The sequence below is a fragment of the Phyllostomus discolor genome, chromosome 6, assembly GCF_004126475.2.
Source record: "Phyllostomus discolor isolate MPI-MPIP mPhyDis1 chromosome 6, mPhyDis1.pri.v3, whole genome shotgun sequence".
NCBI lineage: Eukaryota > Metazoa > Chordata > Mammalia > Chiroptera > Phyllostomidae > Phyllostomus > Phyllostomus discolor.
Window position 1 is genome coordinate 60,610,558 of NC_040908.2, and position 19,142 is coordinate 60,629,699.

The 19,142-nt window shown below is 37.3% G+C and overlaps 1 protein-coding gene across 2 annotated transcripts in view; it reads left to right on the forward strand.

Moving 5' to 3' along the window:
- The first annotated feature begins 272 nt into the window (after positions 1-272).
- Positions 273-19,142, forward strand: part of DNAH6 (dynein axonemal heavy chain 6) — a 259,454-nt gene continuing 240,584 nt past the window's right edge. For both annotated transcript variants that reach the window (XM_036028222.1, XM_036028224.1), the window contains exons 1-4: positions 273-414; positions 1,733-1,965; positions 6,193-6,360; positions 9,888-10,141. In XM_036028222.1, coding sequence (XP_035884115.1) covers positions 1,741-1,965; positions 6,193-6,360; positions 9,888-10,141 — 647 coding nt within the window. In that variant the 5' untranslated portion in view covers positions 273-414; positions 1,733-1,740. The remainder of the gene's footprint in view (positions 415-1,732; positions 1,966-6,192; positions 6,361-9,887; positions 10,142-19,142) is intronic.

The following is a 19,142-nucleotide window of genomic DNA, read 5'->3' on the forward strand; positions in this document are numbered from 1 at the left end:
GAAGAAAAGATTCTTGCAGGAGGAGGGTGGGACAAGGAACGTGGGTGGTAGATAAGGGAGGGAATACAACAGACCACTGCCGTCCCACTCTCCGGTCACTGCTCAGTTCCCGTTGCGGAGGAGGAGGCTGGCGAGTGGAGTGCAGCCTCTCCACCAACCAGCGACGTAGGAAATGTTTCAGAGACATTGATTGGCTAGACCTTTCGGACTGCTCCTAAACTTGGAGCCGCAGACTCCTGACCCGTTACCTAAGCAAGAAGTCCCGCACAGGCGCAGTACGCTTCGGTGGAGGCCCGCTGGCTGCTAGGCAACGGGAAACATTGCCCGCTACAGCCACTTTTCTACTCCCATCCCTGGCTTTGCTCTATCTCTGTAGGCCCTAGGCTTCTGTGGCGACTGCCTTAGGCTGACTTGGTAAGTGTTGAGGAGTCAAACTGGGGCTGGGCCCTGACTTCTAGAGCAAAGATAGAGTGGCTTTCGCTGCGCAGAAAGAAAGACTTAGATGGGCAGAGAGCGTCAAAGGCAAGGCATTTCACTAATTCCCTACCACCTACCTATCATACCTTTCCCCTACCTGTCAGAGGGGGTGAAAAGTGGGGAACAGAGATGGCAAAGACTTGTCTGAAATTTCACACTGAGTGGACAGATCTGTGCCTATGCTTTTCAACATGTAGTTAGTCTGAGTTGAGGGGTGCACACCTTTGGCCAGAGTTCCTTGTACTTCTGGCAGTAAAGCAAGTCAGTAAAGGAAGGCAGTAAAGTTCTTAACCTTAACACAGGAGAGGTGGAATCATATTCCACAGAGGCTGCACTCAATCATGGGCCACAGGGCAAAGGGCTTTGGGCAGTAATACGTGATTAGGACCCATGAGCCATTACTGGATTCTACTATGATGTTTTCTTCCATGACCCGCATCTTGCCTTCAGTGGAGCTGGCATTCCATCTTGAATGGATTTAGTGCTACCCATCTGCCTCCTTTTTTGCACCATATTTTGATTAGCCAGTGCAGATCTACACTAAAAGCTAGTCCATCTAACCCCTGGTTGAAGACTTTAAGTGCTGTAATACCATTTTTGAAGACAATTATCTCTGGGATTGTGAGTGGTAATGAGGATGCAATTCCACTAAAAATGCTCAGTTCTAGTGTTCTAGGACCTTGCTATTCAATGTGTATGAATCAGAACCTTCATTTTAACAAACTCCCTAAGTGACTCTCATGCATATAAAGGTTCCAGAAGCACTGTTTTAGAATTAGCCCTCAATTCTGTTTTTCCTTTCTTCAGCTTCTTCATGAGAACTAGGCTGTGTTTCTCAGATTGTTTGTATTAGAATTACCAGCATTTTGAACATGCTTCCCAGGAAATATTTTGCATATCAAATGTGAGAAACATTGATCTCAATGCTAATTGCCTTTCTCTTCAACCTTCCATTCTAGACCATAGTGGTCTCCAACTCAGTGGCATCAGCAGTACCCCAGAACTTGTTAGAAATGCAAATACACTTTTTTTGTTTTGGCCAGCTACAGGGCTTCTTGAAGGTCAGACACAGTTCCTAATTTTTATTCCTGTGGTTCAAGTCCTCAGTTTGGGAAGAATGGGGTAACTTTGATAGGTTTTCTTTGGGGTTGAGAAAATTCAGCTCTCATTAGCTCTTAAGTCCCCTCCACTAACCTCACTTCCCTGTCCTGTTGTTCTACCTTTCATTTGTCTTTTTCTGATCCTACACTTACAGGAGTGAGGATGGCTCATCACACCTCAGAAACTGACTTCGACCTAAAAAGTATTGAAGAGCAGGTGGAAAATCCTATGCTTACAAGACTGAGTAGTATAAAAGGAAAGGGAAGACTAAGTGTTGTAACACCCACAGAAAATGCAACTGATACACAATTCCTGGTGTTTAGGAAACCCACAAAAGCCCAGGAAAGGACAAGAAAACGACAGCAGCCTGTAAAACTAGAGCCTCTGGTAAGTTAAAAAAACCAACATCTCAGCCACTTTTGGCTACAGAAGAAGTTGCAAAATTGCTTTGCGGGGGATGGAGCATTTCTAGACTCTTAACAAAAAGAAATGAAAACCGAAAAGTTAAAACTTGTTTATGAAGTTGTAAACAGTTACTTATTTTAAAAATACTGAGTTTTAAGCAGTTTGAAGTAGAAGGGTATGTTGCTAGTGATTTATCTACTAGGATTATATACAATACAATACTTAACTATGTAGGTTGTAAGGCTCTTTTGGATATTAGGATACCATCTAATATTGGGAACTTTAGTAAGATAGATAGATAGATAGAGATAGAAATATAGTGGGTTCAGTTCCAGACCACTGCTATACAATGAATATTGCAATAAATTGAGTCACACAAATTTTTTACTTTACCAGGACAAATAAAAGTTATGTTTACATGATACTGTTGTCTGTTAAGTGTACGATAGTATTATGTCTAAAAACAATGTACATACCTTAATTAAAAATACTTCATTGCAAAAAATGCTACCATCTGAGCCTGTTAGAAAAATACCCTTGCTCATTGCAGGCTTGCCACAGACCTGTAATATGTAGAAAAGGCATTATCTGCAAAGCACAGAAAATCAAAGCACAGTAAAATGAGGTATGCCTGTAGTAGTAATATCATTTTATTATGTTTAAATGCTTCATGTCCTAAGTAATTTTGTGCATGTCTGAAAATACTTAATTTTAAGAATGCCTTTATGCCTTTGGATAATTATAAATTCACGTAAAATTGGAAGTGTATAAAGTAAAAAGTGAAAATTCTCACTTCCATCCTCAGACATTAACTACTCTTGTTGGAAGTTGCCCTTCAGGCTTCTTTATAGTTTATTCAAATATATATGTTATATATATGAGTGTGTATATAAACATTTGTATCTTTCAAGTAAGGTTATACTGTATATGCCCATCTTCAAAGTGCTCTTATCACTCAACTATATAGAAATTTTGCCAATGCTTGCATTCAGAAGTATCTTTTCTAATGGCTGCATTGTATTTTGTGACATGAATGTGCCATAATATGGTACTCATCCACTTGCCTCCTACTGATAGTTCAGGTTATTTCCTTTTAATTTTATTGTTACTGTTTTGCTCTTTCAGACAATGCTGCAATGAATAGCCTTTCCTTTGTACATATAAAGATAGATTCCTAGAAGTGGCATTTTTATAAGTCATAAATAAAATATGTATGTTTTTAAGTTTGAAGAATATTACCCAATTGCACTCTAAGATTTAACCAGTTTACTGTCCCTACCTACAGAGTATGAAAGGGCCTTTGCCCTTTCTTTGCCAAACTTATACTACCAGTTTTTTAAATTTTGCTAGACTAATAGGTTAAAATTGCATCATATTTTTTACTTTTCATCTTATTAATAAAGTATATTTTTATTTCTTCGTTGTCATATTTGTTACATATTTTTTGGATTTTATTCATAAATAACCTTTGTCCACTTTAGATTATTTGCCTTTTCCTATGAGTTTTTGAGGCTTAATAAAATGTATTTTATGCCCTGGCTGGTGTGGCTTAGTGGACTGAGTGCTGGCCTGCAAACCTAAAGGTTGCCAATTTGATTCCCAGTTAGGGCACTTGCTTGGGTTGTGGGCCAGGTTCCCAGCAGGGAGCATTCCAGAGGCAACCATGTATCTCTCATGCATTGATGTTTCTCTCCCTCTCTTTCTCCCTTCCTTCCCCTTCTCTAAAATAAGTAAATAAATAAAATCTTTAAAAATATATATAAATAAAAACATATATAATGGATATATATTTATATATATATATATATATATATATGGATATATATTTAGTCCTTACTTCATTGTTTCTCAAACTTGAGTACTGATTCATTTTGAAGGAAAACATTCTTGAAGACCCATAGTGCTGATTTGTTATTTATTATAATGTTACTTTGTGTAAAAACACTAACCTAAGAATTAATTCAAATTTTAATAAACAAAATAATACCTTAAAAAGAAAACTACATAACCAATACTGCCACATGATCTACAATTCCTCTTCTGAGAATTTAACTGAAAAATATAAAAATACTAATTTGTAAAGATATATGTACTCCTATGTTCATTGCAGCATAATTTAAAATATCCAAGACATGAAAACAACCTAAGTCAGTGATGATTGGATAAAGAAAATGTGAGAATATATGTCGATATATCTAATGGTAAAATACTCAGCCATTAAAATTTTGAATTTTTTATCAGAAAAATTACTTATATTTATATCATTGGGGTTCTTTCTGGAATTTTTTCTTGTTCTTTCATTTGGAACATATTCATTTGTTTCCTCATTTTGTTTGACTTTCTGTGTTTGTTTTTATGAATGAAACAAACAGCTACCTCTATCTTGAAGAAGTAGACTTGTGTAAGGGTAACCTGTGTATAGACTATATGTGCTAGGTAGCTTTGACAGCCCTGCTGGAGCTTAGGTGGGCCCATGCAGTGGCAGGGGTATCCTGGCAGAATGGCTAGCCAAAGCTGGTGCAGCCATGACTGAATTGGCCAGGGCATGCAGCCCTGGGGGCCTTCCGGTAGACCAGCTGGCCAGGTCTGGAATAAGCATGAGGAAAATTGGCCTAGGCCCCATGGCTTCAGGGGCACGTGTCAGACAAGCTAGCTGAGTCTGGACTGGTTGCTGGATGAGGTGGGCCAGAGCATGATGTGGCAGCCTTGCAGTCTGTACCAAGGGCTTGCTAAGTTCCCACCCATGCTATGTGGGTTGAGGGGAAACATAAGCAGTGGCACTTGCCAGTTCCTCCAGTTCTGGAGAGTTCCTGCAGTTCCCTACCCATTTAGCAGGCATCTTGGGGTTAGTAAAAAGTTTTGGTTTTTTCATATATGCTATAGGTGCACTTTAAAACATTATTTTATTGCTGTGCCCAGGACAGGTGAGTCTGCACATGGGTTCTCAGTGATATCCCTTCCTACTGCAGGTCGCCCACAGGAGTAAGCTTCCCATGGTTACTGCATCTCTCTCCTCCCTTTGTCTATGTGGCCCATCTCTCATTTGATGTGCAGAGGCTGTTCAATCACCCTCAGTTGTTTTTCATGAGGTGTTGCTATATATGTAGGTGTACATTATTCAGTGTGTCTCTGGGAGGTGAGTTCAGGGTCTTCCTATATCTTCATCATGGACCCCCGCCCCCTTCTTTTTTTTTTTAAGACTTCGTTTATTCATTTCTAGAGAGAGGGTAAGAGAAAGAAAGGGAGAGAAACACTGATGTGCAAGAGAATTGATCGAGGAGTTGCCTCTTGCATACCCCCAACCAGGGACCTACCCTGCAACCTAGGCATGTGCTCTGACCAGAAATTGAACTGATGACCTTTCAGTTCTCAGGCCAGTGCCCAGTCCACTGAGCCACAGCAGCCATGGCCCCATTCTCCTTTCTCAATTTGTGGTTCTGGTCTGTATTCTTTTTCCACATTGTTTTATAGCTGAGATCTTCCCTCCCACTCTCTCATAACTGTAGCCCACCTAGTCTTGTCTTTTCTTCAGTGAGTGACTCAGGAGGGATTTTTATCCAAAACCGAATATAAACTTAACAGCTATTTACTATACTTACTCTCAAACTTTTTTCTTCCTCACTCCCATACATGAGATTAGCTATCATACTAAAATCATAATGCTTAGAAACTTCAAGTCAGTATAGTGAATTTTTAAATTTAGTTTTTATGTTAAATGATGATTTTTACTATCTTAATTTGAAATTAGATTGGCCTAAGATAATACCACCATGGTGGGGTTTTGTTTTGTTTTGTTTTGTTTTGTTTGTTCTTCAATCACTTATGGCTAACGGAAGTGATTAATGACATTTGGATAGGGTTGAAGGATTGTACGCTTCTTCCGACAGTAGCTGTCATAGTGAACGGTGAAGATTTGTAATGGGTGATTAGTGAGTCTATGGCTTCATGCCCCCGAGCCATTTCTGTTAGAACTAGAATAATTTGTTGGTATTTAAAATACAGAACTAATGGAAGCCAACTAGAAAAGTCTAGTCAAGCAATAGTCCATTGTCAAACAATGGTGGGAGCAGCTACAATGTGGTTTGGCTAGGAAATTAGTCCCCGGAGGAAATCAATTTCCAACAGAGCTATCCCTGTCCAAAGTTAGTGAAGAATAAGACAAGTTCACATTAATATCAAAAAGACTAACATGTCTGTTTATTCCTAAAGCCAGTGCTAAAAGTCTACCAAGATCATAAGAGGCCAGAATACATACATGAACAGAATCGATTTCAGTTGATCACTTCTGGATTCATAAAACCACTAGGAAGCATTGAAGAAAGTCCTACCAAATTACCTGTTCAGCTTCTTCAGCATACAGATGCTTTGAAAAAACAGGTATAGTATTAAAAGTACTTAATTGGTCATTTTGATTTAATTTTAGTTGCTAAAGTGCTTTTAATGCATAAGAATAGTGGTGAAATCCTTTTCTATCAGGTTATATAAAGGATTTGGGAATTATAATATTTCTTAGTTCTTCTTATTTAAGGAAAATTTGGGTGGTAGAGGAAAATCATAAAGGAAATTCAGCATCTATGCAGTGTCTTCTGATCTTCTCTTGCATGTTAAAAGAACACATAATAATGTCTTAACTTCCATGAAATTTTCATTACTCCCAGAAAGGGTGATCTTAGAAGACCTTGGTAAAAGGCAATGAAATAGAAACTGAGCTAGATAGATAACTTTTGTAACTGATGAGAGTTGTCCAGTGGTGAAGTTGTCTTGCAAACAGTTAGTGAATAAGCTCTGGGAAGAAATTGCCAGAATACTGCTTTATATAAGTACCTGTGGATAATTAAGGAAAGAAGCAGAAACAGGTGGGAGAAAGTGTGGAGGATACATACAATAAAAATAACAATAGAGCCAAGATTCCTCTGAACTTTTTATTGAGAGGGCCCTTCCACATTGTTAAGCGTTTCAGTGCTAATCGCCTTTCAGGCATTGGACTAGAGTGCTGGAAATAGAGAGTTGGGGACAAGCTCTGTCCTCAGGGATTTCAGAGTCTGGAGGTGGGCAGATGGGCAGGTGAACACTCAAAGTGTGATAAGAGCTCTCATTGGTTATTTAATATATAAAATGATGGAGAACCAAATAGAAGGAATGGTCAGTGGAGGAATAGCTACCCCAGGGAATTGCACTAAGCTCTGAGGAATGAGTGAAAGTTAATGAGGCAGATAAGGTGGGAGAGTTGGGGACTTGAGAAGCCAGATGGAAGGAGGTTCACTGTGGGTTTGGGTGAGACTATCCTGAGAGAATGATACCACATGGTTGAATAAAATTGTACAGCTTCAGTTGATTTGGTTTCTGTGAAGTAGAAAGAATGAACTATCTTAAACAGGGCCAGGAAATATATGTTTGCCTATATATTAATTCATTTAGTATAAAATGGGCTTCAAGAGCTTGCACTGAAAGAACAGGAAAGAAATTGTATGGTAACTGGAATGAAGTGAGGAAGATGGAAAGAAATGTTAGGTGTGGCTTATACTTGATCGAGTCCATAACTAAGTGAAGAATTAAGTATAGAGTTAGAGGTTGAAGGGAAATGTGGAAGAAATGGGATATGCCATAAAAACAATAAGGGAATTAACTTTAGAAGAGGGTCACTTGGTTGGGGGGTATTGATTTCTGAGAATGAGTTGAGAATGGAAGTGAAACAACAAGGATTTCCTGAGAGATGCAATAAAGGAAGGGAGGGAGGGAAGAAGGAAAAAGAAAAGTTGGAGGCTTTGCTTCTGATTATTAAGGAAGATAGACTTATCAGACTAGACTGGGCATCCATCACAGAGAATTTTCTACACCTTATGAATAAATACTTTCTTTATTCTATCCCGCCCTGAAAAGTCTGAATTTATGTGACTACTTAAATGGAATCATATCTTCCCACTGAGTTAGATACAGACATACCTTGTTTTATTGCCCTTGGCTTTACTGTGCTTCACAGGCATTGCATTTTTTAAAAAGATTTAATTTACTTTTTAGAGAGACGGGAAGGGAGGGAGATATAGAGGGAAAGAAATATTAATATGAGAAACATTGATCAGTTGCCTCTTGCACTGGCCACCACTGGGGACCAGGCCTGCAACCCAGGCATGTGCCCTGACCAGGAATCGAACTGGCGATCATTATTCACTTTGGTAGGATGATGCCCAACCAAGTCAGCCACGCTGCTCAGGGCTGGGTGTAGCATTTTTACAAATGGAAGGCAAGACCCTTCACCAGCAAAAAGACTACATTCGGATTTATTATAATAAGTACTTTATTATGGTGGTCTGGAATTGACAGTGAAATATCTTTGAGATATGTCTGTAATTAGAAATTGTGCTCAAACAAAAATGTATGGGCCTGTTATTGAAGAAAATTTTCATTTAGTATGCAGAAAAACTTTTAAAGGAAATAATGACAAAAATAAATGTATTTTTGTTTAAATATTACATAAAATATTAAAGTTGACTATTGCCCTTTTGAAACAGTGGAAGGAGCAACATGTAATTTCTCTAGGTTTGAGCATCTGGTTGTCTACTTTTTTACATAATAAAACAGCCATTGTTGCTATCCCTGGCCAATAAGTGAAAAAACAACTTTTCATCTTTTCACTTCAAAAATGTATTTCCTTCAGCTCTGGGCTTTCCAGAATACTCCTCTTGAACTTCTAGTCAACATGGTATATTTAATTAAAGACAGAGAATAATGACCCCTGTAAATACAAATTTCTGGGCAAGTTGCTCCACAGAGCTTATGATAGTAAATCTCTTATAGAAATGTCAGCCTCTATTAGCTATGTTAACAGGCAATAAAAAGATCATATATGTATTTACATCAATTATTCAACAGAGCAGGTCTGTGATGGTGATTCTCTATCTTAAAGCCAGTTACCTTCATACTGTCGGAGAGACAAGGTGGTGACTACTGGAACTGAGTGTCAAATTTCTTCAGATGTGGTTATCAACCTCTTCCACAGGAGGAGAGGATGTGGGTGAGGCTGCCCCGAAGTTTGCTGCAGGGGAAAAAGGAGTGTGAGTGGCACTGAGAGTGCAGACTGTGTAACTCCGGGGAAAGTGCAAAGCTCAAGGGTGTGAGCATGGTATGCACTTAGCCTTGATGCTCCGAGTGTAGTTCATGACACAGCAGCATCTGCAATCCTTGGGAGCAGGTTAGCAATGCAGAATCTTAGGCTTCATCCCAGACTGACTGACAGAAACTGCATTTTAACATGACGCCCAGCTAATTCACATACACACTGAAATGTGAGAAGCAATGGTCTCCAGAACTGGTAATTATGAGGCTATTACATAATGATTCCCAATACTTAATGTAACTACCCCTCACATTCACAAAAAAACTATAGTTTATTATGAGATATGATTATAGCTGTGTAAGTTTTCAGTCATTTGAAAGCATCAGGTGATCAGACAAGGTGAGGAAGTTGAGGGGAGAGGCTGAGGCAAGTGTAAATGCTGAGCCTCTGAGCAGGGACAGTGGTGGGCCCCCATGAACTCCAGAGAGCGGGTAGTGTTTTGATGTAATGAACTTGAGTTACAGAAGAGGAAAAGGCAAGAGGAGCTGATGCTTGGCTGTTTTGTGGAAAGGAAATGGATATCTATGGTTAGGGAGTACTGAGAAGTTATATATCTATGGTTAGGGAGTACTTGCCACTATGTGACAATTGCTTGAAACTTTTCAGGTCCAAAATGCTTGCCTTTGAGCCCTGGAATCTCAGGCAGTATAATAATTGGTCCCTGAGGTTAATATTTTGTCACTTGTTTATGGCTTTTTTTAGGCAAATACTCATTTTTTTTTCTCTGTCTATTAGTTTATTTAATTTTGCTTAATCCCTTCCCCTTTCTGGCTTTATTTATATCCACCAGCCCTCTGCTGAGGCATTCTCTCCCTCTCCTCCCAAACTGCCACGGACCCTCAGCACTGGAAGAGGTCTCCACAGGCCGAGGTCCTCAACTTACCTGACGTACATTTTCCAAGACCGGGAAGAAGTTGTTAAAGCCAACATTCGTGATCCCTTGCAAATCATTAAAGTACTATGTGAAAATGAACATATTGGATTTCTTTATATGATTCCTGCAGTACCCAGATCTTCCATTGAATATGATACATATAATCTGAAGTAAGTTCTCTTTTATGAATAATTTGTTAACAATAGAAGATCACAATGTTACTATAACTGATTTGGTATTAATGATAAATACGATAAAAATATAGTATATCATATAATGATATGATATGATATGATATTTTTTTCTTTATTTATAGACATCTATTTATAAAGCACTGGTGTGTTTCTCTATTTATATTATGTAATGGCATCTGTTTTAATCAGTATTACAAACATATTTTTGTTATTTTGGGATTACTGAGAAAAGAGGGTGGTGGTGTAAAAAAAGTAGATGATGCATTATTTGTCTTACCTGTAATTTTAACTGACAGCAGTCATTGAAATAGTCTTTCCTTGAAGGTAGTAATAGTTTAGCTTTGCCAACAAATTCTTTGAACCACCTTCCCCATTCTCGGGTGTACAGGAAGCTAAAGGGACTTTCCTTCTAGGGATCCCCTTGTTCTCTGCACTAGTCATTGAGTCAGATAACACTGAGGATAGTCTCCTGCTGGAGACAAATGGGGAAGAGAAAAAAATTTAATTGAAATGATAGATGTATTGTAAATCCAAAAGAGTTTCACAGGAGTGAGAAATAATTTGTAGAGAGATGCTTATGAAAATCCAATTATTCAGGAAAATGCATTGCATACCTACCCTATAGCAGGACTGTTCTATGTGCTAAGGTATATTAGTGAAACATCCAGATTAAAACCTCATGGAGCTTACATTTTAGCAGAGGGAGACAATAATTAATATGATACATGAGAAATTATATGGAATGCTAGGAGGTGATAAGTATTATAGAAAAAAAAAACAGTGGAGAACAGGGGATTGGGAGCTCTGGGGAAGAGGTTGTGAATTCACCAGATGGTCAGGATGGGCCTCATTGAGAAGCTGGCATTTGAACAAGCACTTGAAGGAGAAGATAGAAAGTTGGTCATGGTGGTCAGGAGAGGAAAGTAGAGCACTCCACACAGCAAGAAAGGGGATATAATATCCCAAAGTAGAGAGAGCGTACCTGGCATGTTCACGAGGTGGAGAGGAGGCTAGTGTGACTACGGCAGAGTGAATAAGAGCTAGGGAATAGATAACACAAGATCTTCCAGTCATTGTTAGAACATTAGCTTTTACTCTGAGGAAAATGTAGAACCATGGAGAAACTTCAAGCAGAGAAGTATTAAGACCTTAAAAAGGATCATTCTGGCTCCTATGTAGAGAACATAGACTTTTAAGGAGCAAGAGGTAAAACAGGAAGACCGATTACAAGGGCTGTAATTATTTAAGTGAGAGGTGGACCAGGTGGTAGGGCTAGAAGTAGTGAGAAGTAGGTTGAATTCTGGAAATACTTGGAAGGTCAAGCCACAGGATGTTTTTATGAACTGTATTCAAGGTGAACAATCCAAGAGGAGTCCAGAATGACTTTAATGACCCATTTCCCTGAGCAAGAGAAAGGCTGGAGTTGCTGTTAAATGACACACAGAAGACTGGATGGGATAGCTCCATCAGGGAAGAAGAGACTTTTGGGTTTGGACATACTCATTTTCAGATGCCAAAGATAGAGAAGAAATGAGGTGGTAGGTGAAAGGAATATTGGGATCCAAGAGAGGATTTCTTTTAAAATGAGAGAAATAACTTTATTTTAATATGGGAAAATTAACATATAATGGAATTGAAAGCCGTTTCAAGAAAAAAAATGCTGTTGCACACTTATAATAGGCTACAGTATAGTGTAAACATCAGTTCCACACAGTGAGAAACTAAAAATTTGTATGACTCCCTTTATTGCAATATTCATTTTATTGCATTGGTCTGAAGCCAAACCTGCAATATCTCTGATGTATGCCTGTGTTGAAGGTGAGACTGAAAACTGTGCTTTTGTCTAATTGGAAAATTAATTGTATTTCTAGACTAACGAGCACTTCCACTAGGGAAATTGAGTTGAAGTTTTATATTTGGACTGACAATAATGATGCATGATAGCAATACTGGGTTGGCCAAAAGGTCCATTTAGTTTTTTCTGTAAAATAAAAGACACATCTTTCATTTTCACCAATAACTTTATCAATTTGGATATTTTGAGTATGTTAGCTATCTTCCATGCAGTATAACACTGATTGTTCTCTATTAATGTCTCGATTTGATGGCTATCAACTTCAACTAATCTTTCTGACCATGGAGCATCGTCCAGTGAGAAATCTCCAGCACAAAATTTGCAAACCACTTTTGACATGTTCAATCAGTCACAGCACCTTCTCCATACACTTCACAAATCTTTTCTTTCATTTCAGTTGTGTTTTTGCCTTTCTTGAAATAATAAAACATAATATGCAAAAAAATGTTGCTTATTTTCTTTCATCTTCAATATTAAAATGGCTACACAAAGATTCACCAATTTTGATGTTTTTTTAAAAATGCATGCTGAAATGACAGCTGTCACAATACAATCTAACAAAATTGTTTCAAATAAAGTTAAAGATGACTAAGTGCTACTAGAGCCATCTTATGTAAAAAAAACAAATGAACTTTTTGGCCAGCCCAATATCCCAGGTCTCATTTAAGAAGATAGTGTTGAAATTACAATTTATTATCATGTTTTAGGGTTGATGTTAAATTTTCCTCCCTAGCCTGAACTCCAAATATTATAAACCTTATAAATAAAGACAATGACTTGGATGTTACATAGCAACAGCTAAATTGGAAGTTAAAAGTGGTAAATACTGGGTCAACGAGATGAGGACATGTTATACAAAACTCCTTTCAAAAGTAGTGATAAAATATGTCTTCACACCCTTTTTAAGTGTAGTAAAGTACATTAAGTGTGAAGTTTCTCAATATTTATATCTACCACAGTCCTTTTAAATGAGAAAATAGTTCCATTTATCAAGTTTATTCAAAAGAATTGATTTAGTGGTATGCATTAGGCATATCAATCTTGTGAAGAATAAACTTCAAGGAGATAACTAAAAGTGTTGGAATATCAGCCTGGTAAACATACAACTATATGCTGAAGATTTTCTTGCCTATCAAGGAAGCATAATGTTGACTCTGGTCAGGCCTGGGGCAAGTAAAAAGAAACTAAGCAAAGGATCAGGAACTAGAGAGATCACAAGCAGCATTGAGAACAGAGAATAAGACTGGTCAAGACAAAATACTTCTATTTTTTTTAGGACTTAGACCTTGAACAAGAGAGATTGTAATTGAGGGCCAGCCATGTGGTATAAGGGAAGGCTGTAGGCTAGACAGCTGGGTTATATACCCATTCTGTGAGAAGACACCAAAGCAAATCATAACACTTTACGTGTCATGAAGGATGATGACTTATTGGTGTTTATGTTCTAGGCAAAGTATTATAAATCATTGAACTTTTACAATAATACTATAAAAGAGATACAATTATTATCTCTATTTTACAGGTGGGGCACAAAATGGTTAAGTAACTTGCCCTAGATTGTATAATAAGAAAAGAAAAAACAGTCTGGCTTTTAGAAGCTATGTTCTAATTTCTGTGCTCCACTCCCTGTCAGAATGAAAACAATGGTGTTCATGAGACTCCCATGAGACAGAGAGTTCACTATCAAAAAATGCCTTTACTACCTAACAAATGTGGGGAAGCCATGAAAGCATTTTCCATAATTTCCAAACCTAGTATTATTATCTGTCTTTCTGATTAAGAAAATAAAATATGTCATAGTAAATAGAGACACCTATGGAAAAAATATTCTCAGAGAGAAAATAAGTTATAGGATTAATACAGTGATGAAAAGGATTTTAAATGAGGCAGTATAATTAGAATTATCTCAAACTTGGGGTTGCGAACCACAGTAATATTCTTGTTCTCTTGCCTAAATATCTTATTTGCATGGAAATGTTATCAAATGAATCAGCAGTTCCAAGCAAACTATATCAACACTTTACCAAAATATATCTACCATACCCAGAAGAGAGTTTGTACTTTTTAAGGCATGTACAAGAACAAAATATGAAACCAAATTATGTTTTTATATTAGTATTTAATCAAAAAGTTTGCAGTGCAAAAACATGCAATTAATATCTAATGTCAAAATGACGTACTATTACAGAGTTCCAATTTTACCAGCCTATGTGGACTTTCAAATTCTATTTGGAACCAGAAAGGCAAAGGAAACCAATCAATAACACTGGTAGATCACCATGTGAGATGACAAAGATTACCATAAGCCAAGACATGATTAAAGGATTATTACACAACTAAAGTCATCACATGTCAATGAATGTAGATGTTAATGTCTGCTAGATAACAACACTATTTAGAATCCCTGAAGTGAAATGTTTGGGAGAATTTTGTTCTGAGAAGGAACATAAAAATACTACAGGGGAAGAGATATTCAAGGCGAGTGAGTTATTATGGAAATACTCCTTAAAAGTGTATATTCTATCTAGAGTTTATTTGGACAATCCTGAGATTCAAACAATACTTTGTTTTATTCACAAAGAAACTTCAATATGTGAATATTTCTCTGCAGTTATGAATTTTGCAGTAAGCAATATTGTCAAAATTGACTCTAATAAAATCCAGACCAGCACATAACTTCCTGTGTTTAGCTTTCTACAAGGAAATACGAGTGGAACACCATGTTTCTGTTGTTCCAGACTTATTTGAGTGCATTGGTGACTGAAGAATTTTGTCAAGAACTGGAAAATGTCTTTGCAAATGATTCAACTTTGCAGATTTAGCAAAGGATAGTCCTTGATTTAACAACTGGGTTACTTAACTGACATTTGAGCACCTTAATGAACTTAAGAAAAATTACAAGAGCTTCCTGAAATTATACTCAAACATATTCAGTGCAGCTAAACCCAGGAGGAAGAGCACAACTGTGGATGTGTGAACCTTCTCCCTGCCCACCCATGCCCCCACCCACCATGGCATAGTCTGCTAGAGATAGCTGGGTCAACTCAGACAGAGCAGTAGTGCCATGGCTTCTGGCTACAGAAGGGTGTCACCAGGAACATAAAACCAGAAGAACCATAACCTTCCAACCCATGGGAGTGGTGAGTCAAGGCTGAAGTGACCAAGTAGTGAAGGGGACCCACCGTCACAGGTTACACAAAGCGTTCTCCACAGACAAGGCAACACCACCCCACAGAGATCCTGGAAGCCCCAGTAGGTCAGGTACTTGCACTTCAGTGTCACCTACTAGAAAACAATAGAGAATTCTACTTATCTTTATAAACAGTAAAATAGTGAACACTTTAAAAAAGTAGATTTTACTACCACAATTGCCAAAGCAGAGAAATAACCCACCAAGCACAATGAATAACCAAGGTAGTAAGGTAATTCAGAAAGCAAATGAAATAATCTCCAGAAAATAAACTTAAAGACATTGAAGAATGTGATTTAAATAACAGAGAATTCACAATTGCAGTTCTGAAAAAAAACTCAATGCAATAGGAAAAAACTCAGAAAAGTACAACTCAAAGACCTATGCACGCCAATGTTCATAGCACCACAATTTACAACAGCCAAGTGTTGGAAACAACCTAAGTGCCTGTCAGTAAATGAGTGTATCAAAAACTGTGCTTCACACAATGGAATACTATGCAGCAGAAAGAAAGAAGGAAATCCTACCCTTCGCAACAGCATGGATGGATCTAGAGAGCATTATGCCAAGTGAAATAAGCCAGATGGTGAAAGACAAATACCATATGATCTTACCTATATGTGGCACCTAATCAACAAAACAAACAAGCAAGCAAAATATAACCAGAGACATTGAAATAAAGAACTAACTGGCAGTTACCAGAGGTGAGGGTGGAGCGGGTTAATGAGGAGAAAAGAGGGAAGGGTTATCAAGGAACATGCATAAAGGACACATGGACAAAGCCAAGAGGATAGGGTTGAGGGTGGGAGGCAGGGAGGGATAGGGCAGGTGGTGGAAGAGTGGTGGGAGAAATGGAAACAACAGTACTTGAACAACAATAAAAAATAAAAGTAAAATAAAAATAAAAACAGGTTATATTCCTCCCCTCCCCAAAAAAAAGAACTAAAGAGAGAAACTCACAAAAAAGAAACAACTATAATAGGAAACTAAAATACCTCATTGAAAATAATGGATAGATCATCCAAACAGAAAATCAATAAGAAAATGTTGACTTTAAATGACACATTTAACTAAATGGACCTAACCAATATTTTTATTGCAGAGCACCAGAATATACATTATTCTCTAGTATACATGGAATATTCTCAAGGATAGACCATATGTTGGGACACAAAGCTAGCCTCCACTAATTTAAGAAGACTGAAATCATACCAAGCATATTTACCAACCACAGTGTTTTGACACTGGAAATCTACTGCAAAAAACAAAGCGGGAAAAAACACAAACATGTGGAGATTAAATAACACACTATTAAACAATGACTGGGTCAAAGAAGAAATAAAAGAAGAGACCAAGAGATACACAGAGACAAATGAGAATGACAATACAACCTCAAAATTTGGGGGATACAGCAAAAGTGGTACTAAGAGGTAAGTTTTATCATTACAGTTTTATCATTAAGTTTTATCATTTCTCAAGAAACAAGAAAAATCTCAAGGAAACAGTCTAATAGTTCACCTTGAAGAACAAGAAAAAAAATAACAAATGAAGCACAAAGTCAGTAGAAGGAAGAAAGTATAAATTAGAGCATAATTAAATGAAATAGAGAACAAAAAGGCAACAAAAAATTAAGCAACAAAGAGCTGGTTCTTTGAAAAGATTAGTAAAATTGACAAACCTCTGGCTAGACTAAGGGGAAAAAAGAAAAGTTTCAAACTAAATCAGAAATGAAAGAGAAGTTACAAAATACACCAAAGAAATACAAAGGACTGAACAAGAATACGATGAAAGACTATACACCACCAAATCCACTATCTTAGAGTTCCAACTTCCTTAGACTGAGTCATGAAGAACTGGAAAATCTAACTAGACCAATCAACAGTAATGAAATTGAAATAATCATCAAAAATCTCCCAAAAGATAGAAGTTCAGGACCAGATATTTTTACTAGTAAATTCTACCAAATATTCAAAGAAGATTTAATACCTATTCTTCTCAAACTCTTCCAAAAAAATTAAAGAGGAGGCAACACCTTTTAATTCATTTTATGAAGCCAACTTTACCATGATACCAAAATCTGAAAAGGAAAATATAAAAAAAAGAAAATTATAGATATCTCTGATTAATATAGATACAAAAATTCTAAACAAAATACTAGCAAATCTAATACAACAATACACTTAAAATAATATATCACAGCCAAGTGGGGTTCATTCCAGGGGTACAAGGATGGTTTGACATAAACAAATGGATCAATGTGGTATACCACATTAACAAAATAAAAGATAAAAATCACATGATTATACCACAAGTTGCAGAAAAGCATTTGACAAGATACAACATCCATTTATGATTAAATGGTATAGAAGAAAAATACTTCAACATACTAAAATCCAAAAATGCCAGACCCTCATCCAATATCATACTGAATGATGAAAAACTGAAAACTCTTTCCCTAAGGTCAGGAACAAGATAAGGATGCCCACTCTCACCACTGTTATTCAACACAGTACTGGAAGTTCTAGTCAAAGCAATTAGACAAGAGAAAGAAATTAAAAAATCATCAAACAACAAGTGCTGGTGAAGTTGTGGAGAAAAGGGAACCCTAGTACACTGTTGGTAGGATTTCAGACTGGTACAGCCACTGTGGAAAATAGTATGGAATTTCCTCAAAAGACTAAAAATGAAACTTCCTTTTGACCTGGCAATTCCACTGCTGGGATTATACCCTAAGAATCCTGAAATACCAATTCAGAAGAACCTATGTACCCCAATGTTCATAGCAGCATTATTTACAATAGGCAAGTACTGACAACAGCCTAAGTGGCCCTCAGCAGATGAGTAGATAAAAAAGCTGTGGTGCCTTTACACAATGGAATACTACAAGGCCATAAAATAGGGATCTTACCTTTTGAAACAGCATGGATAGACCTGGAGATTATTATGCTAAGTGAAATAAACCAGTCAGGGAGAGATAAATACCATATGATCTCATTTATATGTGGAATCTAATGAACAAAGTAAACTGATGAACAAAATAAAAAACAGAAGCATGGATACATGGAACAGATTGACAGCTGCCAGGGAGGGGAGGACTGGATGAGAGAAAAGTGAAAGGATTAGTCAAAGAACATATGTGCGTAACTCATAGACACAGACAACAGTGTGAAGGCCAAAGGGAAGGAGGGCAGGGGCTGGGTAGAGGCAGGAAAAGAGGGGGAAATGGGGATATCTGTAATAGTGTCAACAAAAAATAAAGAAAAAAAGAATAAGAAAAACCATCAACAAAATAAAAAGATAACCAACAGAATGGGAGAAAATTTGCAAACAATATCTTTGATAAGGGGCTAATATTCAAAATTTATAAAGAATTCATACAGCTCAATAACAAAAAACAATTCATTAAAAAATTTATTATTGTTCAATTGCAGTTGTCTCAATTTTCCCCCATTGCTCTCCCCTGCCCCACCCATCCCCTGCTCTCACAGTCAACCCCTACCCTATTGTTTATGTCCATGGGTCATATATACTTGTTCTTTAACTAGGCCCTTCCCCTTCTTAATAGGCAGAGGACCTGAACTGGCATTTGTCCCAAGATGACATACTAATAGCTAACAAATATATAAAAGGATGCTCAACTTCAGTTGCTATAAGGGAAATACAAACCAAAACTACAATGAAATACCACCTTATACCTGTTAACATGGCTATTATCAGCAAGACAAGAAATAACAAATGTTGGAGAGGTTGTAGAGAGAAAGGAACCCTCATGCACTGCTGGTGGGAATGTAGAGTGGCACAGCCACTATGGAAAACAGTGTGGAGGCTCCTCAAAAAATTAAGAATAGACTTACTATATAACCCAGCAATTCCTCTTCTGAGTATCTAACCCCTAAAATTTGAAAAACATTTATTCATAAAGATATATGTAT